This window comes from Meles meles, chromosome 7 (assembly GCF_922984935.1).
Source record: "Meles meles chromosome 7, mMelMel3.1 paternal haplotype, whole genome shotgun sequence".
Taxonomy (NCBI): Eukaryota; Metazoa; Chordata; class Mammalia; order Carnivora; family Mustelidae; genus Meles; species Meles meles.
Window position 1 is genome coordinate 8,423,550 of NC_060072.1, and position 24,693 is coordinate 8,448,242.

Here is a 24,693-nt window from a genome sequence, read left to right on the forward strand (position 1 = left end):
TGGGACGTTTCTCATGAGTCCTCTTCATCCAGTCCCCGCTGTCACTCCCTCCCAAGCCCTCCCCCAGCGCATTGTTGCAAGAGTCTCCTAACCGGATCTTCTCCCCTCAATCCCTTTTTTTTTTAAATTTTTAAAATTTTTTTTAAAAGATTTTATTTATTTATTTGATAGAGATCACAAGTAGGTAGAGAGGCAGGCAGAGAGAGAGAGAGAGGAAGCAGGCTCCCTGCTGAGCAGAGAGCCTGATGCGGGGCTCGATCCCAGGACGCTGATATCATGGCCTGAGCTGGAGGCAGAGGCTTAATCCACTGAGCCACCCAGGTGCCCTTCAATTCCTTTTATAATGCAACGATAAACATGTAATTCCCCTGCATAAACCTCTTCGAGGGTTCCCCACTCACCCTACACCAAAGCCCAAGCACCCTGCAGCCACTTAGGGTCCTGTTCGTTTTCTTCATCTCCTGCGCTTTCCTCGACATGCGGTACCTTTGCTCAGGGAGCTCCCAGGGCTAAAAATGCTTTTCTATCCAGTCTGCTAGCCACTCTTCTGGATCCTTTGGTCCTCTGGTCACTTCCTGGATGGTGTCTCCTGGCCCTCCAGGTCTGGCCAGGTGCCCCCCTTCATGCTGAGCCTCAGTTCAACTCAAGTTCCGGGTGGTAATGGTTGGTCCCCCCTGCCCCCCGACAGGTGGTATGTTCCTTGAGGGTTCCCAGGTATTAAACCTTAAATGCTGGATTGTTGCCCTGCTTCCCCGCCCCCCCTTCTCCACCACCATTTTAGTTCAGACTTCTTAAGACTGGATAGGATTTTCTCATTTGCCCTGGCATAAAGTACGAATGTAACAAGAGCCTAGAAGGCAAAAGGTGATTGAGCTGAATGGGAGTCTTTCTTTAGCCGTGCAGTTTCACGGTGTGACTCTGTGTGTGTGTGTGTGTGAGAGAGAGAGAGAGAGAGAGAATCTGATATGTGTGCTGGTACATGACATGGTGGACATTTTTTTAAGCAAGCTCTACGCCCAACATGGGGCTCGAACCCATGACCCTGAGATCAAGAGTCATACGCTCTGTAGACTGAGCCAGCTGGGCACCCCATGGCGGACATCTTTGATCATCTTTAAAGACAAAGAGGGATTTTGGCACCCACGCCCTCCCAGGAGGCCCAGACCAAAGGGCAGATGGGGAAGGGGAACCAGGACCAGAAAGGGAACAGGGGTCAGAGTCCAACCAAACACCGGCCGACAAGCAAATGGGCCCAGGGGTCTGGTCCTTCCCCTCACCTGGAGGCTCCTTCCCCAGCCCTGCAGGAGGTCCCCAGCTGCAGCAGGCACTTGGGCCTTGTGTCGGAAACGGCCCATGGTGTGTTCTGGGTGTGCAGGGCCCCAGAGCAAGAACTGGTCACAGGCGAGGGGACTATGGGAGACGAGTTTGGGTTCCACCCTCTGCCCGGCAGTGCCCGCCTCTGGCTCTCTTTCTGCCCGTTTAGTACCAGAAGATTCCTGACCGTGAAGGAGATGGACCAAGACAACCTCAGGTCCCTAACCTGGCTTTAGTGCCTCTGCTCGCTGACTGCACTCTGACGTGCACGCTGCCAGCCCAGAGGGGCCCCATCCCAAGCTCCGCGTGGCCAGGGTCAGAGGCAGCCCTCGGCTAGCGGGCGGATTGCCTCCACCACTAGAGATGTTTCCGAGGTTAGGAACAAGTGCACTTGCTTTCGTGTTTCCCATCATAGCTAACCAACATCCACTCTACAAATGTTTATAGACTGAGTTCTGAGTAATATCCTGAGGGAAAACAGTCATTCTGTCAGCAAACATACATGGAACCCTATGTTGTTGGGGATTTAAGAAAAAGACATGGACCCACTCCCAGCTCCCAAGGGGTTGGTCTACTCTACTGCTCTCTACTCTCCCTTGAAGCTGCTAGGGAGGCAGGAATTCGACATTATTTCAGATCAACTGAACATATCCTAAAACCTTCAACCATATTGACTCGAGACTAACAGTATGTTTGGGATCGTAATCCACAAATAATTATTTAATTTCTAGAGATAATTCTAGAGATATCTAGAGATAATTCAGATTCAGTGAATTTCCTAATCCTTCCCTAGGCACCAGGCACCCATTGGCTCATTTTATCCCCACATTAAGTATTACATTTGCTCATGATACAACTGATAAAGCTGAGGCTCAGAGAGGTTTAGCAACATGATCAGGGTCACACAGCTAAGGATTCAAACGTAGGTCCACTTGCCCCCAGATCTGTGGGAATCAAGGGTCAGATGGGTTATATAATAGAACTGCCTTATCCAATATGGTTGCTGCTGTTCAAATGTAAATTAATCAAAATTAAATCAAAGTAAGAAATTCAGGGGTACCTGGTTGGCTTAGTTGGCAGAGATTACAACTCTTGATCTCAGCGGTCGTGGGTTCAAGCCCAACGTTGGGCGTGGAGCCTACTTCAAAAAAATCTTAAAGCAATAAATTAAAAGTAAGAAATTCAGTTCCTCAGTCCCATTGGCCACACCAGAAGTGCTGAATAACCAACGGGCCCAAGGGCTATCACCCTGGAGAACGTAGATCTAGAACATTTCCATCAGCACAGAAAGTTCGTGATCACATGGCATTGTTACAGGAACCCAAATGCAGGGACCGTTACTCGAGAGCTGAGAAATTAGGAAGGCTTTTCCAGGGAGGTGGACCTTGCGTTGGGCCGAGGACCTAAAATGCAAAGAGGCGGTCGGGGAGCATTGGAGGCAGCAGCAACTCCCCGGAGAAATGGGGAAATCGCGCCCTTCCATGTGCTAGCTCTAGAAGGGACCTGGCGCTGAGGGGATGTTCAGCAGGTGAATGAATGAATGAATGAATGTAATGATCAAGGCAAATAGAGGCTAAATGGACACATCAGTTTGGATCATGGTGTGTGTGTGTGTGTGTGTGTGTCTGTGTGTGTGTTTGTCTTGTGTTTGTGTGTACACGTGCATTTGTGTATCCATGTGTACATGTGTGTATGTGTGTACATGCGTGGGACTACACATACGTAAATACGCACATGTACATGTTTCAGGGGTGAGGGCAGGACAGGGAGAGGGAATGGGCCAGAAGCAGAGGTTGCCCCATGAAAGTTCTTGAATCTCTGAATTCCAGGGTGAGTTTGAACTTAGCTCTGTCGGCAGTTGGGAGCCACGGAGGGTGTGTGAGCTGGGAAACGGCAGGATGTCCCTGGCAGAGGGCACGGGATGGGCCAGAGGCAGAACGAGCCCTCGGCGTGCTCTGACGGCGCTGAGTGTTTGAGGAAGACGGCTGCTCCAGTTCTGGGGCTCGGGCTGTGTTCAGAAGGAAGTCACAGGAAGGGATGGAGTTTCTCTCCCTTCTTCCTGGCAGCAGCAGAGCTCCCGGAGTGGGGTGCCCTGGTCGGTAGGGGAGGCAGCGTGGGGCGGCTTGAGCAATCTCCAGCCCGGAGGGCGAAGCGTGGCTAACGAACCTCCTCCCCTTCCAAAGAACTAGCAGTGCTGGGAACTGGGGTGTGTCTGAAACATTTCTAGACAAAATTGAAAACAGCTGTAACCCCAGCTGAGGAACCTGGGCTGGAATTATGTGTTTAGTCTTTGTTCATCCCTGTCTTTGGGGCCCAGGCCACCGGGCACGGGCCCCTTGCCCACCACCCCTCTAGGGCGAAGCCAGAAGAGCAGTGTCAGGAGATGGTTCCACAGAGGGAGACTTGCTCTCTGAGGCTGGAATCAAGGAGGACTTCGTGAAGGAGGTGGCATTTCCCACAGCCTTGCAGACTGGCTGGGACATGGACAGAGGGCAACAGAGAGGCACTGCCCAGTCACTGAAGGAGGAATACACAGGACAAGTTTCCTGGAAGAGAGTGGCCCAGAGGTTCCTGCCTCCCCCTCACCCCCCAGCACTGGGAGGCAGCTTGAACCGCAAGCCGGGGAGAGCAGGGGGACCGTTTTTTAGGAGAGAAAGTGCCGTGTCTGGGTGGGGTGATGTGAGAAGAGGCAGAGAGCCTGGAGGCAGGCAGACCAGCCAGAGAAGTAATGGCAGCTCCGGGACCAGCCGGCCACTCTCCATCAAGGATCACCCTTGGGGCACCTGGGTGGCTCAGTGGGTTAAGCCTCTGCCTTCAGCTCGGGTCATGATCTCAGGGTCCTGGGATCGAGCCCCGCGTCCAGCTTGCTGCTCAGCGGGGAGCCTGCTTCCCCCTCTCTTTCTCTGCCTGCCTTTCTGCCTACTTGTGATCTCTGTCAAATAAAAATTTTAAAAAAAAATCACCCTTTATTTGGGGCACCTGCGTGGCTCAGTGGGTTAAAGCCTCTGCCTTCGGCTCAGGTCATGATCCCAGGGTCCTGGGATGGAGCCCTGCATTGGGCTGTCTGCTCAGCGGGGAGCCTGCTTTCTCCTCTCTCTCTGCCTGCCTCTCTCCCTACTTGTGATCTCTGTCAAATAAATAAATAAAATATTTAAAAAAAAAAAAGAATCACTCCTTTATTTGACCCACACCCTGAGCACTTTGTCCCTTGCCGGCTACCGTTATAGGCAGCTGTCCCCGGGAAGAGGGGTGGCGATCTCCAGGGAGGGGAGCTGTCCCCAAGCTGATTTACTACCTCAGCAGCTTATCAGTGTGATAGGTGCAGAGAGACTTACCCTGAGGAGGGCTGAGGACAGGACAGGTGAGTTTCCAGGGGTGCAGAAGGCCGTTCCTGCCCCAGTGGAAGGTGGGGTCCGGCGCTCTGTTTGCTGGGCCCTCCCCAAGCAGTTCCTAAAATTCTGTTTACTTCTCATGACATCTTAGTGCTATCGTCTCTGGTTCTCTCGATTAGCTCAGAGAGGTCAAGTACCTTGTCCCGGCTACAGAGTCAGCGACGACGACGGAGTGTTTTCTCCACTGTTCCCACATTGCCTGCAGGGGAAAGTAGGGGATAGCTAGGAAGGAGGGAGCACTGGAGTGCACGACTCAAGGATGGGCTTTCTCTGTATGACTGGGAGTTTCTAGATGGCCCCATATCACAGCAGGCAGCTGAAAAGCCGCTGGTCCTAACACCCCCTACTGGTTTTCACACCCTGTGTACAAGGCGTGAATTACCCCCCACCAGGAAGGGGGAAACTCAGCTGTGGAGTAGGGGTGGAGAATGTTCCCTGATAGGATTCCAGCATCCTGGGCCACAGTCGGACTAACCTTTTTGGCCATGTATATGGCAGGGGAAAGATAAGGAGCAGCCAAGACTTAGAATTAGGGAGGCAAGGTCCGAGGAGGAAGGGGGAAGGCAGATCACTCTTGGAGGTTGGTCAGGTAGGGTCCACTTTCTCCTTTGGGGCTACAGGGACCACCAGTGACAATGGGCATCAGACGGTTCTGTTGCTGTGGAACCAGCAGCATTGGCGGGGGGGGGGCTCCAGCATGAGGCCAAGGGAGTATCTGTGCGGGGAAAGCATGGGTGGGGAAGTGAGCAGCAGCCCACAGGACTGGAAGGTTTGGGCAGCTAGACAGGCAGGGGGGCAGCCAGGGCTAGGAGAACCCAGCAGTGGGTGTCTGGATTCTAGAAGGGGACTGGCACGGATGAGAAGGGAGCAGGGGCTGGAGCTGGCTACTGCAGGAATCCCAGCACCGAGGCCCGGCTAGGGGGTCTCACTGAAGGAACGAAGGAAGAGAATTGGGCCAAGGCTCAGATCGCATGTAAGATCAAATAGACAATTCTAGAGGCTGGTGCAGAGCCCCACAGAGCAGTTGGTCCCAGGGGGCTAGGCTTGTGCCATGACTCCATTGGGGACAGAAGGGCCAGCAGGGCCCAGGAAGGGGTAGACCCTTTAGCAAGCCTACGTACCCTTAGGTAACACACCCTTAAGGTGACTTCCTTAGGAAGGCTATGTTCAGAAAAGGACCCAGGGAGCCCTCGGGACTCATGAGTACAATTCCAGAAGCTAAATTCCAGAATCTCCATGACTTTTATGTGTCCTACTAGAGACACTGGCTGGCTAGTTTCTCTTTTTTATTTTAAACACAACTCAGTCCATTCCTCTTCTGCACCCATCTTGAGTCATTCTTACCTAGGAGGAGACGGAGGGTCAGTGTTTAGTACACGCCGTCCGCACGCAGCAGTGTTTTGAGCACTTTATTGTACTGATGACAACGAGGCACAGAGGAGTGAAGAAATTTCCCGAAGGTCTGGTGGCCCAGAGAGAGTGAGGGCAGAGTCCAGGCTACGGACATCCCCCCGCGCCCAGCCAATGCTCCCTTTCCCCTGTGTCCCCTCCACCCCCCATCTGGACTTGCCATGGTAACCAAGCCTCCTCCAGCGTGGGAAGCAGGGGCTGCGTAGCAGTTACCTAGCAACTCCCCATAACCAGGTCAGAGCAGGGAGAGGGAGGTGCCGTGTGCTGCCCACGGGGGAACTCAGTCCTGTTGAAACGGGATTGCTCACGTCAGCACGTGGCCACAAATGACCCTGGGTAGAGCCGTACCTGGAAGCACCCGTGCGGGGGGAGTCTCACAGCAGGCTCAGGGCTGGCACTATGGCACAGACCTGACTGGCGGGGGTCCCTGTCCCCACAGCAGGTCCAGAGCCTCAGTCCGTACAGTTCTGGTTTCTGGGCAGAGCGTGGAAGCTCCCCCCCCACCGACATGCTGTTTTAACATGCATGTGGGAATCCACTGAGGAGGGCTGAGGGAAGAATGTGTGTGCGTGTGTGTCTGTGTGTCCATGTAGGCATTTCAACTCTGAGGGGAAAGCCAGGGAGCTATGCTGCCTCACACCGCCTTCTTGTTCCTTAACTATCTCAAGAATTGTTTCCGGAATGGCCTGGTTCATAAAATTTGTGCATCTTCTTCTACCATTTCCTGTAGACCGGGTCTTCATAGCCATTGCTGCTGTCACTCTACCCCATCCGTTTCCTCCTTTAGGACTGGGCTCTGCCTGGGTCCCCAGTTTCTGCCTCCTGTAGGGTCCCATCAACTGGTCTAAGCCAGTCGGGGTGGTCTCACTCTCTTAGACATGGCTGGGTTAGGAATGGCAGCTGATCTAGTCATGCCAATGAGGTCTGAGGGCATGGCTGCTGTATGACTTCTGGGAAAGGTTTTTGTCGCAAATTTAATTAATGAGTTAATTAATTTGAGAGAGAGTGAGAGCATGAGTGGACTGAGGGGCAGAGGAAGAAGCAGGCTCCCCACTGAGCAGGGAACCCAATGTTGGGCTTAATCCTGGCTCTCCGGGATCATGACCTGAGCTGAAGGCAGACGCTTAACCGACAGAGCCACCCAGAAGCCCCTATTTATTTATTTAAGATTTTATTTATTTAAGAGGGAGAGAGAGAAAGATCGCACAAGTGGGGGGTCTCAGGCTCACTCACTTTCCACTAGTCTGAGTGGGGCACTCAGGAGATGCCTGGACAAGGCTTGGTATTAAAAGTAAAAGACCTAAAAAAAAAAGATTTAAAAAAAAATTAAAAAATTAAAAAAAATTTTTTAAATTAAAAAAAATTAAAATTAAAAAAAAAGTTAAAGACCTAAATGAGACGAGTGTCCCTCTTCCTGAACAAGTCAAAAATATGCCTCCTTGGTCCTTTGTCTCCTAGGTTAGAAATGGAATTGGACTTGTCGCTGCAGGACCAACTTCTTCCAGGTTGAATAGACTTCCCTCCTGCCCTCCCTCCCTCCCTCCCTTCCCTCATTCACGCATCCAAGCTGAGACTCGTTCCTTCCGACTTGCGAGAGCCAGTCGTGCACACATCTCTTCCCCACTCCCAGTTCACTGGTGTCATGCTGGTGGCTTGAAACCAGCCATGGTGGGAGGTTTTTGTTGTTGTTGTTGTTGTTTTAATGGACTAATTTTTTTGGGGGGGGGGAGCACTTTTAGGTTCACAGCGAAATTGAGCAGAAGATAGAGTTTCCTTATACCCCCAGTTCCCACACATGCGCAGCCTCCCCCATTATCAGCCTCCCCCACCCGAGCGGTGCCTTTGTTATACTCGGAGAAGCCAAAGCAACACATCATCATTATCACCCAAAGCCCATAGTTTACCTCAGGGTTCACTCTTGGTTTGCACACTCTCCGGGTTTTGACAAATGTGTAATGACATGTGGCCACCAGTACAGTATCATGGAGAATAGTCTCTGTTCTAAAAATCTGTGTTCCACCTCTTCTTTTCTGCCTCCCACCTTACCCTTGGCAACTGCTGCTCTTTTTGCCATCTCAATAGTTTTGCTGTTTCCAGAATGTCTTAGAGTTAGAATCATACAGTATGTAGACTTTACAGGTTGGCTTCTTTCACTTAGTGAGAGGCATTTAAGGTTTCTACATGTCTTTTCATGGCTTGATAGCTCATTTCTTTTTTTAAAAAAAAGATTTTATTTATATGAGAGACACAGTGAGCAAGTGAGAGAGAGAGAGAGAGAAGCGAGTGCACACACAAGCAGGGGCAGAGGGAGAGGGAGAAGCAGACTTTCCACTGGGCAGGGAGCCCAATGCGGCGCTTGAGTCCAGGACTCTGGGATCATGACCCGAGCGGAAGGCAGACGCTTAACTGACTGAGCCACCCAGGTGCCCTGATAGTGCATTTCTTTTTAGCACTGAAGAATATTACATTGTTTGGATGGACTGAAGCTTATTTATCCAATCCCCTCCTGGAGGACACCTTGGTTGTTTCCAAGTGTTAGCAATTATGAATGGAACACCCATAAACATTCATGTACAGGTTTTTGTGTGGACATAAGTTTTCAGTTCCTTTGATAACAAATACTAAGGAGCATGATTGCCAGATCATATGTTAAGACTGTATTTCGTTTTTGTAAGAAACTGCCAAACTGTCCTCCAGAGGCTATACCATTTTGCATCCCCACCAGCAGTCAATGAGAATTCCTGTAGCTCCACACCCTTGTCAACACTTGGTGTTGTCAGTGTTTTGGTGTTTGGATTTTCTAAGAGCTGTGTAATGGTATCTCGTTGTTTTTATTTGCATTTCCCTAATGACAGGTAATGTCAACCATTTTTTCACGTGCTTACTTGTGATCTTCTATTTTTTTCACTGAGGTGTCTGTTCAGGCCTTTTGCCCATTTTCAATTGGGTTGTTTGTTTTCTTATTGTTGGATTTTAAGAATTGTTTATTTTGGGTAACAGTTCTTTATCAAGTAGGCTTTCTGAAAATATCTTTTCCCCTTCTGTGGTAACTCATTCTGTCTTATTCTTCTGCTGCACGGTAGGAATATCTACACTACAGAATTGGCAAATGTGCCGATCGGGACTTTCCTTCAGAGGGCAGTTGCTTAACATTTGCTAGCACACCAATGCACGTGTGCATCAACCATTTATAGGGTGAATTGCTCATGCATGAAAAAAGTTTTGGTCCCATGGGGGAGGCAGGCTCAATGAATCCCCAACAATGCTATAGAGTTCTGAATATTGGGATGGAAGCAGAACACGGATGCAACAGGAACATGGAGGAGGGACATCCACAGCAGCCATGAAGTTGGGATGGCATCCCATTGGAGAACTTGAACCCTGAGCTAAGTATTTCAAAGTGAGTAGCTGTCTGGATCCCTACTGCCCAATGAGGTAGCCAGCCACTTGCCCCATCTCGCTGTTGAGCGCACTCACACTAGTCACATTAAGCAGTCAGTGACTGCAAGTGGCTGGAGGCTGCCACATTGGACAGAGCAGATACAGAACTTGCCCATCACCATCACTGCTACTGGACCTCACTGATCTAGACCAAAAAAAAATGCGGGAAAGGCATTTCAGGCAGAAGGAACCCAATGGAGAGACTCAGAGCTCTGAGACAACATGACTCATTCTGGGGAGAGATGAGCATTGTGGCTGAACAAACAGGCAGCATTCAGATCACACAATGGCATTACTGCCAAGCCTGGGAGTTTAAACTGCAGCCTGAAAGCTAGTGGGAGACCCCGGAGGCTTTTGAACAGAAGCCTGATGTCATCAGCTTTGCATGTTAATAAGGTCTCTCTGGCAGCCAGTGGGCTGGATCAGAAGGGCCAGCCCAGAGGTGGGGTTGGGGGTTGGGCTTGAATGAGGCAACGACTGGGGCACAGCTGCGGGGGGAGTAGAGAGATGTGGATGACCCCCGGACTCATTGCATCTGGCCTCTACGGGGTGTTTCGTAAATAGTTGTTGATTTAATGAATGAATTACAGCACAGCCCAGAATATACAACAGGGTGCATATCCCTCCGGCACCGTGGGTGGCATCTAGTACACAAAGAGGCACGAGAGCATTTCTCTTCATCGGAAGGAGGAAGGGGGAACAGGGCGAGAGACAAACAAGTGAGATGGAGGGGAAGGGGACTTCCTCTGTCCTGTGTGATGGAGCCAGGGCTCCAGTGAGGAGGGAATGAGCTGTGGGGGAACTCTGATCTAGGTAGAGCGTCTCTGGGTCCTAGGAACAGGGGTGACTCAGAACTGCGTACAGGCTGTTCTCTACCCCTCCTCTTCCCCAACCCACCTGGCCACATGGACAGTAGGGCAGAGTTAGCTTCCTGAAAGATTGGGGTGTTTCATCAACATACTGATGCAATGGATAGTGGATCGACAGCATCCGGGAAGACGCTGTCCGCGGAAGATGTTCAGGGAAAATCGAAGCCAGAGTAGGAAGCGTTAGTGGACCTGCGCTTAAACACACAAGACGCCAGCCTTCCTCCTGTGGGCTCTCGAAGTAACTGGAGATCTTGAGGGCACGCGGCTGAAAGCTACTGTAACTTGGGCATCGATGTTAATATCACCTTGTTTGCACCTACGGGTCCATGAGGCCTGGGACCTTTGGATTACAGAATGAATGATAGGTGACACGAGGCAGGTTTTACTTGCTCATTCATTAAACAAATATTTGTGGAGCCTCTGTGAGCCGAACACAGTGCGACATGCTGTGGCATACAATGGTTCACAAAGCAGAAGATCCCTGCCCCCAGGGAGCTTAAAGTCTAATAGGCCAATAGATCAGCTTACGCGCTGTTCAGGAAAAGCACCAGGAACCACCAGAGAGTCCAACGGGAAGGACTCTTTTAGATTAGGGTCAGGAAAGGATAATTTGGAAAAGTGACATTTAAACTGAGGGCTGAAGGTGCCTGGGTGGCTCAGTGGGTCAAAGCCTCTGCATTCGGCTCAGGTCATGATCTCAGGGTCCTGGGATCGTGCCCCACAGGGAGCCTGCTTCCTCCTCTCTCTCTGCCTGCCTCTCTGCCTACTTGTGATTTCTGTCAAATAAATAAATAAAAATCTTTAAAAAAAAATGAATAAATAAACTGAAGGCTGAAGTTTCATAGGAGTTAGCCAGGTAGAGGGACCAACAGGTATGGAGGCTTGGGGAACCAATCTGGAGGCTGAGAGAAGGCCAGTGGGTGGGAGCGTGGCAGCAAGGAGGGGAGAGGCACAGACCACCCGCAGCCACATGGGGACTTGGATTAAAATCCAAGTGTGGTGGCTGGCAGGGGAGTGACGGGGGAGTGACGTGATCAGGCTGCTGTTGTGCAAGGATCACTGTGGCATCTGGGTGGAGAGCAGACTGGGGACAAGAGGATATACTGGGAGAAGCGTGTCCAGGCTCAACTGGTCACCAAGGAAGAGATATGGTGGTGAGGCTGTGGTGATGGGGAGACGTGGGGAGACCTGAGAAGTATTTAAAAGAACCGAGACAACATGATTTCCCATGTCCTTGGTTTGGTACATACAGGCTGAAGTGTTAACTTTCGACAAGGCAAATAGCAAGTACTCGCCCAGGCCCACCTGTCCTGCCTGGGGCCTGTTTTGCTCTGGGTTAGTTGATCTAACGGTGCCCCAGTGACATGGGCCGTTCCCTCACCTCCAAGCAGGACCACACCTGATGCAAGCGCATTTTACGTTTGAAGATTTCCCGAGAAAGCTTTCACAACTTCTGTGACCTCCGCTTATCTTTAAACGAATCACCATTGGGAAACCCGTGTGTGGACTTTTTCTGATGCTTGTCGTCCTAAAGTTTCTTGATTCTTGATGGAGATGGAGACCCTGAAGTCGATCACCAAATGCAAATGATGTCATAACGGCAGTTCTGAATCATGTCTCATTTGTGAGCAACAGAGGAAAGTGCCTGAAGATCCCTAGAAAAAAGATCTCGTCTGATTTTTGGGGCTCTCTAGCTCCCTGTCAAGTTCTGTGCCCTTGCTACTCGAAGACTGGTCTGTGGACGAAGGCACGTCACCTCAGAGCTTGTGGATACGGAAGACCGGATCTGAATCTCCGTTTTAACACCTTGCCCAGGTAATCCACAGGCACTAAATTTTGAGAAGCACCGCCTTGGATCACCCTGAGGCCATCTAGAAGTGGGTGGGCCTTGGCAGGTTCCAGAGATTGGAAATTGCAGGGAGCCTCGGCAAGTGGGTAGAAAACCGAACCGGTTCATCAGGAACCGGATTTTCTCTGGAAGTTCCCTGCCCCTGGGTCATGCAGAGCCGTTTCAGCTGAAGTCAGGCATCTGTGCTGTTTCCCAGACGGGGATTGCGCGGCTTGTGAGGCCGGGAGGACACGCCCCTGGCACTGAAATGCTCAGGTGGAGAGCAACTTCCCACCGGCTCCCCGAGGCAGCACCAGAGGCCCAGCAAAGCCGCTTCCCAACAGCCCCCAAGTAGGGACATTTAGGTCCTTATCCTCTTAGTCTAGTCCCAAGGGCCCTAGTTCTCCATGGGTGTTTGGGGTGACTCTTGCTTCCTCCTTGCCACGTGATGCGCAGGGGGCAAGGCCATTTTAGCACCAGACTACCCGACGGCCTGGGCTGGACTTCAACAGCCAGTTCTAGGGGTTTTGAAAGCTCTGCCCACACTGTCGGGTGGGCCTCCCCAGGCCAGCGCCCGCCCCCCCGCCCCAAGACACGACACACGGCCCGGCAAAAACACTGGCACTTGTTGTATCATCGTTTTCTTGAGAAGTGTTTCAAGGCACGAAATCCAGGCCAGAATCAGATCATTTCCCTCTCTCTCCACCGGGGCCGGTCCTCCCACATCATCAGACAAATGGATGGGGTTTGTGGGCTGTTTAAAGCATATGGTTTGTAAATACTGTAAAATCAAACATCACTTTTGGCTTTTATTTACTGTAACATGTTCACATTACCTAGCACCAAAATAGCTTTTAGGTCTTCTTTGCCTTGTTTTCTCTCTCCCGGCTCTCCATCCTTCGCCCCTGCCTTGCCCAGCACTCCTGTCTCTGCTCTAATTCCTCCTTCCCCGCCCGCTCCGTCCCTCCCTCTCCTGCTTGTCTGCCCGCTGGCTCCTACTCCGATGTCTTCCTCGCCTGCCCCACGTAACATCTTGCCTCCTTTCCCTCCCTGTGTGCCTCTCGAGCTGCTCCTTGATCCTTTGAAATGTCCCTGCTACCCTTGGCGTCCCCTGCTCCCATGTCTACGGGCCGCACGCCAGACCGCTCCACTCCCCCCTGCCTCTCAGGGCCGCTTTCTCTTCCCTCCCAAGACTCACCGCGGACCGCCTGCTTTTTCCCTTCCCCTCTAAGGTCAACGCAGGGATCACAGAACCAGAGAATTCGGAGTCAAAGGGACACAGCCCGTGTTATCCTGACAGGTACTTCTGAGTCAGAAACTCTTTCTTCTCATCACCCTCGGTAATGGCCACCTGGTCACTCCTTAGAGCAGGAAGGGCTGGGGGAGAAGACAAAGGAACAGGCCCACCTCACCCCCCATGTTCCCTCACCAGCACGGGCACCCCACCGTTTCACTTAGGTCTCCTGAGACACCCCTCCACCCCTTGTCAGGGCCCTCAGGCAGTCAGTCTTGTCGGCCCCCCGGGCCCCACTGAGTTTCCTTCTCCGGTGTCTCCTCCCCAGCCTGGCTAGTTTGTGCTTCACACCCACACCCCCGAGGGAATCACAATTCTGTGTTGAGGTGGCAAGAGAGATGGTGGCATGGGTGTCCCTTGCCCCACGTGCAGCTGTTGGGGGGGAGGGCTGCCCGCGGTGGCTCAGCAGCTGGATCCTGGACGCTCGTGGCAAAGCCGGCTCCCACCCGGGGTCATGCTGCAGCGGGCAGCCCGTCAGCAACGGCAGGTCAACGCCCCCCATGGAGTGGGCTTGTCTCTGTGCCACTGCACAAAGCATCCTCAAAACATGGCAAAACAAACAGAGACCCAAAGACACACCCTTGTTGCCATAAAACAGTGGCTCTCAAATCCTGCTTTCTCACCCCGGGCTTCTCCAAACATTTTACAGTCTCAAAGCTGCTTTCTTGGTATCCCCGGAAACAGAGGTGACTCCCAGGTAAGCCACTGGGGATTTGTGAAAATCCCTCCATCTCCCAGCGCTTGGGTCCTCGGGGTCTCTGATTCTCCAGGTCAGCCACAGGGAGGAGGATTAGCCAAGGAACAAGGAACAGCGGCTGGAGGAGGTGAAGGTCTCCGCTGAGTGTGGGGCGGGAGGCCAGACTTGCCCCGGCTTCAGGACCCCCCCAGCTGCTGCAGTCAGTCTGGCCTTCGCAGTCCCTCCTGCTCCCAGCTCAGCCCCGTGGGGCTGCGCCTTTGTTCTCAACCCAGCTGAGCCCACCCTTGTAGAACGGGAGGGAAGCGGAGGGAAGAGGCTTTGCAAACCCCAGAGGTGAGCCGGGCTGGGAGGTTAGCGGAAACAGGCCCAACGACCCGCCCTACCCTGCTGTTTCGGGACAACCCCGGGTGTGGATCTCCGCTCCGCTGCTCTCAGCAAACATTCCCAGGGCCAGGAGGAAGCAGGGCCGTCTGAAGGACGGGAAGAACTGGGAGTTTCCTGTCCCTGCCCCCCACTCGCCAGCTTTCCCACCACCTTCCACGCATCACTGAGGGGAGCAGAAAAACAAGTATGAATCTAATTCTTCGCCTGACTTCCTTTCATATCAACTAAGTAACTAACGAAATCGCCAATAAATTACTATTATAAAATGCGCGCACACATAGGCACAGGTGTGTGCGTGTGCGCGCACCCGTGTACGTATGTGCAGATTGTCCCGGCTTCTCCTTCTTGCCCCTCTCCCGCAGGCAGCTTCCGATGACAGCCTCTGATGCCCCGGGAAGGGCCTCATCGGATCATGGGTGCCACGTAGTTGGCGGGGAAGAGGCCCAGTTTGTTGTGCAGGCGGCCGGTCCACCAGGACGGGTTGGAGCTGTCCAGGACCTCGACGACCTCTCCGCAGCGGAAGCCCAGCTCGTCGTCCTCGAGGGCCTCAAAGTCGTAGAGTGCCCGGGCCCACCGCACTCGCTGTCGGGGGAAGCACAGAGTGGGTCCCGCTGAGCCGCGGTGGGGGGTGCTGGCCCTCGGAGCCGCTGTCCCGCAGGAGGGTCCTGCCGGCTCCTGCACGGAGACGAAGACCTCGGCGAGGCCAGAAAGCAGACCCCGCAGCCCAGCCCCGGGGCTGGCGTTGGCGGAGCCCACCTGAGCCGCGCTTCGCACTCAGGACTTCCACCGCCAGAACAGTTTGTCTCCCAGGCCCCAGGAGCATCCTTGACTGCTACTGTCCCCGCGTCTATGCGGGTCTTTTGACTCTCTCCAGGTGACAGAAAGGATGGCAGCGAGCCCAAGCGAACAGTGCCCGTGCTAGCGCCGCCCAGGGAGGCACAGCACAAGGGAAACGGCAACAGCTCGCGTCTGCTACAGCCCGAGCCAGAGCCGACACGGGAGGAGATGGCATGGCCCGGTGGCCAGACAGGACAACTCTCCAGCTCAGCTGGGCCCTGGAACTCCTCCTCCTCCCACGAGCGCCCACCGCCTCCACTCGGAGCTCTGAGCATCTTGCTTCTCTCCGGGAGGACCAGCCGCTGCCCTAAGTGCCCCTATGGCTGCCCTCATGGAGCCCAGGGAGGGAAAGCCCACATACCCCGGCCACTTGGAGCTGCACGGGGTCCGTGTGTCTCCGGTGCATGAGGGCAGCGTTCATTTCGCTGCCCACGCCCATGCCACAGTGCCCGTCGTTTATGTCAAGGCTGCCTCCTCGGCGGTCCTGGAAACACACGTAACGGAGGACCTGTCACCACACCACGTCCCTGTCAGGCCCCCCGGTGCCTTGCTCAGATGCCACAGACACAGCCCGTGCTCCAAGGAAACTTGCTGCCGGTGACAATAAACCCCAGGTGTTGGGGGCAGGGGCGGAGGAGGATGGCACAGGGACCTTCGATTGTGAAGACGAAGCCAGATTTCATTCATTCAAAGAGTATTTATCAGGCGCCGGCCATGTGTCTGGTACCGTCTTAATCACTGGGGATATGTAGCTGGAAAGAAAAGGTCTTTGTCTTTGGGGACTGTCGGTTTAGAGGGGGAACCACACACATTTAAGTGATAAGCGAGCTGAGAGAATGTCTAAGTCTGCCAGGGTAATCAGAGAAGGCTTCCTAGAGGAGGTGACGCTTGAACTCTAGCTTTAGAGGAGAAGGCTCAGCCAGCAAAGGGCATTTTAGGCAGAGGAAAGAGCATATAAAATGCCCCCAGTCATGGGAGAAAACACAACAGACCATTCTGGTAACTAAAGATAGTGCAGAGTTGCTGGAATGTGTGTTTGCTTCGGGTGGGGGGGGGGGTTGGGGGGGGAGGCAGCAGCAGGTGAGGCTGGGGAAGCAGATACGGGCAGCCTGCAAAGGGCTTTGTGTGCCCTACTACGGAATTTAGGATCGATGTTATCTGGCTGTGTTGTCCATCTCAGTAAGCGGCCCCAAACCCCATCTGGAACAAAGCAGGGAATAAAGAAATAAGCAAGCGGGGCTCTATTGTGGGTGTTGATCCATTTTTCTCGTGGCTCTCCACAGCCAGATGGGTTAGGGGGCACAGAGAGATCTGGAACTGCGCTGGCAGGGAAATGAAGCAATGGTTCACTGAATCCTCAGGGTAGGAGCGTGTGTGTGTGTGTGTGTGTGTTCAGGCAGGGAGCCAATGAATTCATAGGGCCTTCTTTGCCAAGAGCAGTTCCCATATCATATTATCATATTTCTGCCAGTTGCAAGGTCCCAGGTTCCCATTATGAACTCTGTGAGTCCTCACGAGGCCGGGCCGGGCCCAAGACGCTCCTCCCCATGGTCCCAGGACCACGACAGCCCCCAAGCCTTTTGTTCGCTCTATTTGCATCTGGCGTTGTGGGGGATTTTCACACGCTCCGTGCCCGTGGGGACAGGGTGGCCCGAGCCCCAGGGTGGGGGAACAGGGCGTCTTCCCTACCTCACGGCGCCCACGTCATTCCTCTGCGGTACCTGGTGGAAGTGGGGGTGCTGTGGATAGCGGTGCTGCCGGGCCGGGGGTGCCGGCGGGTACGGCGAGGGAGGCGGTGCCGGGTGGTCCGACAGCTTCCGGATCATGGAAGGCCGCATTTCTTCTCCCACAGCCCCACTGAGGTGCGGGCCTCCCTGGGGCCTCCGGTCCAGGCTGTTGCCCCGGTGACCCTGGGAGAAGATGATGAAGAAGACGCAGATCTATTCCCGCCCCCCCGCCCCCCCCCCCCCCCCACATCTCCCGGTCCCCCAGCCCTGCCCACTGCTTGCTGGCTGCTGTTTCCAGACTTTGCCCATGACCTCTCCCAGAAACAGCTGCCTCAGGAGAGTCGATGGTCTGGACCCTCGTGGTTTCAAAAATGGTCTCCAGTTTCCCAGATTCTCCTAGGTTGGGGATTCGGTTCACTTTTCCACGTGCTACCCATTGAGTCCCTACCCAGCGGGCTCGTTTCCCTCTCTCTCATCAAGCTGAAATATTCTCTCTTACTGACACAATGCCACCCCTCCTTATCGCGTGTTGCCACACCGCCGGACACCCTACCCTCTCGATTCGCTCTGCCATCGACTCTGCCTGATTTTGAACTGTCATTTATAGGCTGGTGATAGGGCCCCAAACAGCAGCTCTCTTGCGGCACCATGGAAACCAGGCCCGGCGCTGGGCACGTGCTGGGAAGGAGCACGGCCGCTCTGCTTAATGGCACCACAACCTTCTGACTCGGAGGTACTTGTTATTTTTATTTCACAAACAATTACACAGGGCCTGGGCTTCGTACATACCAGGCGCTGCTCGAAGTGCTTTACAAATATGAACTCATTTCATTCAGTTTAATGCATCTTATGCTACATCTCTTTTCTCTACACGCACATCCTGGTAAATTAATACCTCTGTTTCTTGGTTAAAACAATTCCCAAAGTCTCAGTTAACCTTTGTTTTTCTTTCTTTCTTTCGTGCCCTTGCTGGGACACCCTTTTCTCCAAGGACTGTCCCTTCTCAGGCTTACAATCAACCAGTTGCCTGAGATGGTTTTCTCTACTTCCCCCACAGCACCTGTTGCTTTGAAAGCCTCAAAGCCTTTCAAATAACTCGTTCCAGGGATTTCAACTGTTTTAACTATTCCAGAAATGCTTCTTCCTAGAATACCCATTTCTTTCTTACCATGATGTTGTTTCCTTTGGAAGGTGTTTTATATGTTGTGTGTATGTGCATTTTCTAATGGGAAGCAAGTCAGCATTTCCTTGGTGCCCACTCTTGTCCAGACTCTATGGCAAGTGCTATCCCTGTATTATCTCATTTAATCCTTACAACAGCCCAGCGAGGGAGGTATTCTATTCTCTCCATTCTCCAGATGAGAAATCTGATACTCAGAAAGGTTTCTTAACTTGGCTAGGTAATAAGGACACTTAGTGATGAAATTAGGATTTAAAGTTAGGTTTGTCTGAGGGCGCCTGGGTGGCTCAGTTAGTTAAGTGTCTGACTCTTCAGCTCAGGTCATGATCTCAGGGTCATGGGTTCCAGCCCTTTGTCGGGCTCCATGCTCAACTCAAGACTGTCTGCTTGAGGTTCTCTCTCTCCCCCTCTGCCCCTCTGCCTGCTCTTGAGTGCTCTTTCTCTCTCTCTCTCTCTCTCTCAAATAAATAAATAAATCTTAACATAAAAGAGTTAGGTTTGTCTGATGCATTTTCTAGTAAAATAATACTCTATATTCCACACCATTCCAAAAGGAAAAATTCCAGGCCCAGTTTTCCCTCCAACACCTCCAGCCTCCCTTTCTGTGACAAAGCTCTACCTGCCCCCTTAGTCCCAGACTCTAGGCGGCCCTCCAACCTCCCCGTGTGTAGCCCCCTGGCCTCCATCTTTGAGCAGCTCCTAAGCTAGCTGAGACTGTGATGTAGCACTATCTACACTAATAAAGTAAAGCACCCACCATTAAGAGCTAATGCCTGTGACGTGCTTGTAGCACTGTTAGGAGCGATGTCAGGAAAGGGGCTACATGATCTCCTCTAACCTTCAGCTAGGTGTCACCATCATTGCAGTTTTATGGATCAGGAAACTGAGGATCAGACAGCTTTCCCAAATCACATGACTGGGAAGCGTTAGGTGATGACTTAAACTGAGGTCTGACTTCAGACTTATTCTTTCTTCCAGAATCCTCAGAGGACATGCTCATCAAATGCGTTGCCTTGATGGGTGACATAGGACTCCTGCTGCCTAAAATCTGTAGACTGGGGATGATCGGGACCTGAGGCGTACCTGATCCTCTCGGGTTCTATCCCTCAGAAAGATCTGCTTCTGTTTGGAGATGGAAGTCGTCCTGTAGTAGTCCACCAGCTTATTTAGAGATGGAAACTTCTCTGTCCATAGGAAGTAATTACCCTTGTTGTCTCTCATGACCTTGAAGTGCTGAACGTCATCTTCATGCCTAGAGATCAGGGTGAATCCAGATTGTTATTACATGGTGACAATGTCCCCACGCCCAGGGTTGACTGCATCCAGGGTTGCTGGAGTTCTGCTGGGACAGGAAAGGGGATGTGGAGTGCCTGCCCATCACAGGGCGGGGGTGCTGGCTCAGTCAAACTCTCGGGGGGAGATTTGTGCAAGGGACTGCTCAGGACGCAGGCAGCATTAGAAGGAATTTCTACATCAGCAGAAGATAATCTGTCTTCTGACACTGAAGCCAACCTTTAATAAGAAAAAAAACGTCCGAGCACTTCAACAACGACCAGGTCAAGGACTTTCTACAATGTTTGTTTGAAACGTTTCAATGCCTGCATCCTGTATGATGCCAAGGACTCCACCAAGGCTCGGAGGGAAGAGGTTTTTCACCCCTGTTATCTTTCCAGTATCAGAAATACTTTGAACAGTTCTTTTAAGCCCATAAACTAGCTCTGGACAGTAAGAGACTATCTTGAGAAATTTGTCGCACTTGGTTCTCTACTTAATGGAGATCTCCTGGTCTTGGTTTATGTTTTGCATAAATAAAGTTACAAAGTATTTTGAACCTGTGGGGAGAAAAGTGTTATACAGCCATGCAGTGTTTTGATTGAAAAGGACCTCTGATGGGGCGCCTGGGTGGCTCAGTGGGTTAAGCCTCTGCCTTCGGCTCAGGTCATGATCCCAGGGTCCTGGGATCGAGCCCCGCATGGGGCTCTCTGCTCAGCAGGGAGTCTGCTTCCTCCTCTCTCTCTGCCTGCCTCTCTGCCTACTTGTGATCTCTGTCTGTCAAATAAATTTAAAAAAAAAAGAAAGAAAGAAAGAAAAAGAAAAGGACCTCTGAGGTTGTTTAGTCCTGTCTCCGTGTTACCCATGAGGATGCTGAGGCTCCGATTGGTGGAGGGGCTTGGCCAAGGTCACTATGAGTGATTGGCAGAGCTGAGGCGAGAACCCTGGCTCTCTGATTCCAGTCCAGTGAATAGAGCTTGTCATACCACGTGCCAAGTTCTTTTAGATCGGCACCTTTTGACAACAGCTGGAATCATAGTGATGGGAAATATTTCTATCATGGATGGAGAAATTGGATGTTACTCATCTGGAAAGGGAGAGCTTGGCCTTTACTAATAGCTCCAGTCTTTCCCTATCACCAAGGCATTCTCTTTTCAATGTCAAGTTTATTCGTCAAACAGACATACATTTCTATCTAAAAAGAAACCAAGGATCCAACGGAAAGGTCAAGAATTTAAGGAGACTTGGGGCGTGAAGATACCTCTGAAGATCAGTGCAGGTTTCTTTCTTTTTTTTTTTTTAATATTTTATTTATTTATTTGACAGAGAGAGAGAGATCACAAGTAGGTAGAGAGGCAGGCAGAGAGAGAGGAGGAAGCAGGCTCGCTGCGGAGCAGAGAACCCGATGCGGGGCTCGATCCCAGGACCCTGAGATCATGACCTGAGCCGAAGGCAGCGGCTTAATCCACTGAGCCACCCAGGCGCCCCTCAGTGCAGGTTTCTTAAGGATGGACTCAGTGGTTCGTGTTCAGAGGGGACAGGAATTTTGATTGATCTTCAGTCTCATCTTACGGGCTAGGCTCTGCTCATGGCCAGGTGAACCCATACAGGGACCTCTGCTTGACTGCTCTGGGCCAGGAACTGACACTCGGCAATCACTGTGTGGTCTTCTCCTTGGTGCTGGCCACTAACAGATGCTTCCTTTGCTCTAACAACACTTGGCTTAATTCATAGTCATTACTCCTCACATCTGTGTGTGGAGGAGGAAATATTCTTGTGATATAATTATTCATCCACCACCTCTTAGTCAAAGAACTCAGAGTGAAAAACATTAACCCCCCCTCTCTCATGAGCTGGGAGGATGGATGTCAGGCTTGCAGCCAACCCTCCGGACCCATGGAGAGAGAGAGAGTGGCTACACCATTGTCTCAAGTTCTAAGAGGGACAGAGAAAAGGATGTAACTCAGGGCTCTAGCCTCTAAAATCTAGTGTTTCAGACCCTTAACAAATGCTAAGTGGTAGAACTACAATTAGCTCTTAATTATCTCTGCATGACAGAAGGCAGATGTATAAATAAATAAAAATGATTTGCTTTGGAATATATTAAGCTACATTTCTGCATAAGATGTAGTAACAATTATGGTAATAATCACAAGGAGCTGCAAGCTTCTGTGAGAGATCGTTTTGGAGAATGCACCTTACTGGAGGAAATATAGCCCAGGATTCCTAGGTGAAAAGCCACAGTGCCCTTCACGCAAACCAGAGGCACCAAGAGATGCCCTTCAACATAACCATTACCTGATCCAATTTGTAATCAGAGCCCTTAAGAGAGGTTTGACTGTAAGATTTATTAATAGAGCAAAATTGCATTAAGACCTAACAAATTTAGAATTTGTGGCACATCAATATTGGCCTGAGCTAAAATTTCCTGTTGCCTAAGCTGTGAAAAAAGAAAAAAGTTTTAGTTAAGGAAAATTAAGATTTTAAGCAATATTGCAAGGGCAATGCTAATGAGAACAAGCTATTTTTGAGCACTCTGGAGGCGCACGTGCATACAAATGGTTGACCCCTTACTCGTAAGTCCTCCCTACCTATTCCTTAAAATAGCTGTTTAAAATAGTGAAGTGGCCTCCGTTCATTACCCGAGATTGAATTTACGCACCTAAACCACTGAAGCTATATGCCTTTCAATGTGCGCTGAATGATCCAGACCAACACTTCCTGTCAATGAACTTGACAGGAGGTCCCACTGTACAGGTGGTCACGTCTCCTCCTGTACAGATATCAGCATTAACTTGTGCACTTTCACATGTGGTCACCCTGCCTGATGGGTGACTTGTGATCCCAGACATGCTGACCACACGCAGTGCACTCAGACTTGGGGTTTCTGAGCGTGAGGCTGTGTCATGTTTATGCCTGGACTGACTCATTTCCTGCCGGGTGCTGCAGGTTAGCGAGATTTTGCTGCTCCGGTCCCTCCGCCCAGCCCTCCTCGGCTCCGATGTGTCGCCGTCAGTGTGCTGCATTACGGTGTGCTGAGCTGGCCCTTCTTTTATGCAACCGCCTACAACAATGACTTGGGATTTTAATTTTCCTCCGCGCCTTCTTCAGACACATATCAGTAGTGGAAGAAAAGGTTTAGATTTAAACCCCAAGAGAGATGTGGACAGCTGGGAATTCTCCCTTCTCCTACCCCACATCCCTGCACAGACACTCCCTGAACGCCTGCTGGGCACAAGGCACTGGTAAGGCACAAAGGTGAAATAGATTAGGATCCTGTCCTTCCAGAAGCATTTTGGCTAGAGGAGGAGGCGGAGGAACATATATGTAATCTGGCCACAAACCAGCTTACTGAGGAGTTACGTACATGTGTCATGGGAAGGAGATGAATGGCATCCCGGTTGATACGACGCCTGGACCCCTTGGCCACCATGCCCCTGAGCAACAGGTCACGTTCAAGAGGTCACCTCATGGCCTTAGCTGTCTGGGCTGGGAATGACCAGTACCTGACGGAGATGGAGAAGTCCCCTGGGGAGCTCTGGCTGGCCCGGATGATGAAGAAACCAATCTCCTTGCCCATAAGTAGGTTCTCTGCCTGGTGTCGTGAGAGACCTTCATGAAACCATCTATGGGATGAGACAAAATCAGAGAATCTTGGTGAGATGCTGGGGTGGTTGGAAGGGGAAGGGGAGAAGCGATGACCCAAATGGACGGAGGCTGGGGACTCTGGTCAGCTGAGTGTGGACAGAAACAGGGGCGGGGCCGGGGCCTCCGAAACCAAACATGTGCGCTAGGCAGCTTCCGTGCAAAGAGAGTGAGTGTTCCCCTGACGCTCTCCCCTTTGTTCCTTCCCTCTAGGAGAAGCCTCTCTCGAGCTCGGAAAACCTGAATCATGGAAATGTGCCACTGCACCAAAATGGGACAGCGTGGGAGTGACTCACTGCGGGAAGCAGCCTCCTGCTGGCAGCCCTGCGAGGGATGTCACTAGGAAAGATCTGCAGGGACAGATGACGCGCCAGGAGGACAGGAACCCCTTCGGGCGCTGGGTGGCCGGAGCCGGGAAGCCTTGGGCTCACGCCCAGGCTGAGAGCTCAGTGGGCCCCCTCGGAGCCCAGGGACCCTGGGGATCTGGGTGGTGTGGAGCCAGGCTAGCAGCCGCCAGAGAGCAGCGTCTACGCAGCCAGCTCCTGGGCCCTCCCCCAAACCCAGGAAGATCACCTTTACTGTGGAAAAGAAGGAATGGAGGAGAAACTCCTTTTTCCAGGGACAGCTGGGGCGGCAGCCCCTGGCAGTGCTGTGGCAGGTGGCAGAGGCTGCGTGCAAACAGAGGCTACGGCCTTAGGGCAGGGAACCAGAAACCTCTCAGCCTCACTGTGTGCGGTCACTCAGCGGCCCTGCCTGGGACAGGGTCTCGTTCCTCCAAGGTGGCTGCTCGAAGGCTGCCCCTGGAAGGCTAGTCTGTCCGTCCTGTTAGGGTGAAGTTCTGACATGCTTCAGAGGCCTTTGTAAGCAGTCCCCGTGCTCTCTAGAATTTGGGAACCTGACCTCCAGATAGGAGTGGCAGGAGGGATGTCCTTATTCCAGACTGGACTCTGCAGGGGAAGTGTGGTTGGGCCGTGAGGGGCTTGAAGTAGAGGGTTTCTGGCCGCCAGCTGCCTGGAGACCCTTCCAGAGCGCCTGCCATACTTGGCCACAGGGCTGAACAAGCGACCACCATAGCTTGCCTTGGGTAGGGAGTGTGATGGGGCTGGGGAAAGGAACGGGGCCTGCTCCACAGCAACCGTGCCTCGAAGGAAAGATTTTGGACGAGGCAGGGAGGGGTTAGGGGATTTTCTGGAAAATACACATTTGTCCTCGAATTGGAGTTTGATACGTGACTTTAAAACTGGCAAAAATGTCCACACACTACTTTTTAAATGCGCAGGCAGGGGTATATTTTCACCCAGCATTCCAACGCTACTCACTCATTCATTCAATCGTTTTTACCAAACACCTACTATGTGCTGGCCTTCTGCTGGGAGCGGGGGACGCAGCGGTGAGCAGAGCAG

The 24,693-nt window shown here is 52.1% G+C and overlaps 1 protein-coding gene across 2 annotated transcripts in view; it reads right to left on the reverse strand.

Annotated features, from left to right (window-relative positions):
- Positions 1–12,172: 12,172 nt before the first annotated feature.
- The window catches only part of GRAP2 (GRB2 related adaptor protein 2), a 63,883-nt gene continuing 51,362 nt past the window's right edge, over positions 12,173–24,693 (reverse strand). For both annotated transcript variants that reach the window (XM_046014029.1, XM_046014030.1), the window contains exons 4-8: positions 23,152–23,271; positions 19,457–19,625; positions 17,188–17,376; positions 15,828–15,950; positions 12,173–15,211 (exon numbers count right to left, since the gene is read on the reverse strand). In XM_046014029.1, coding sequence (XP_045869985.1) covers positions 15,032–15,211; positions 15,828–15,950; positions 17,188–17,376; positions 19,457–19,625; positions 23,152–23,271 — 781 coding nt within the window. In that variant the 3' untranslated portion in view covers positions 12,173–15,031. The remainder of the gene's footprint in view (positions 15,212–15,827; positions 15,951–17,187; positions 17,377–19,456; positions 19,626–23,151; positions 23,272–24,693) is intronic.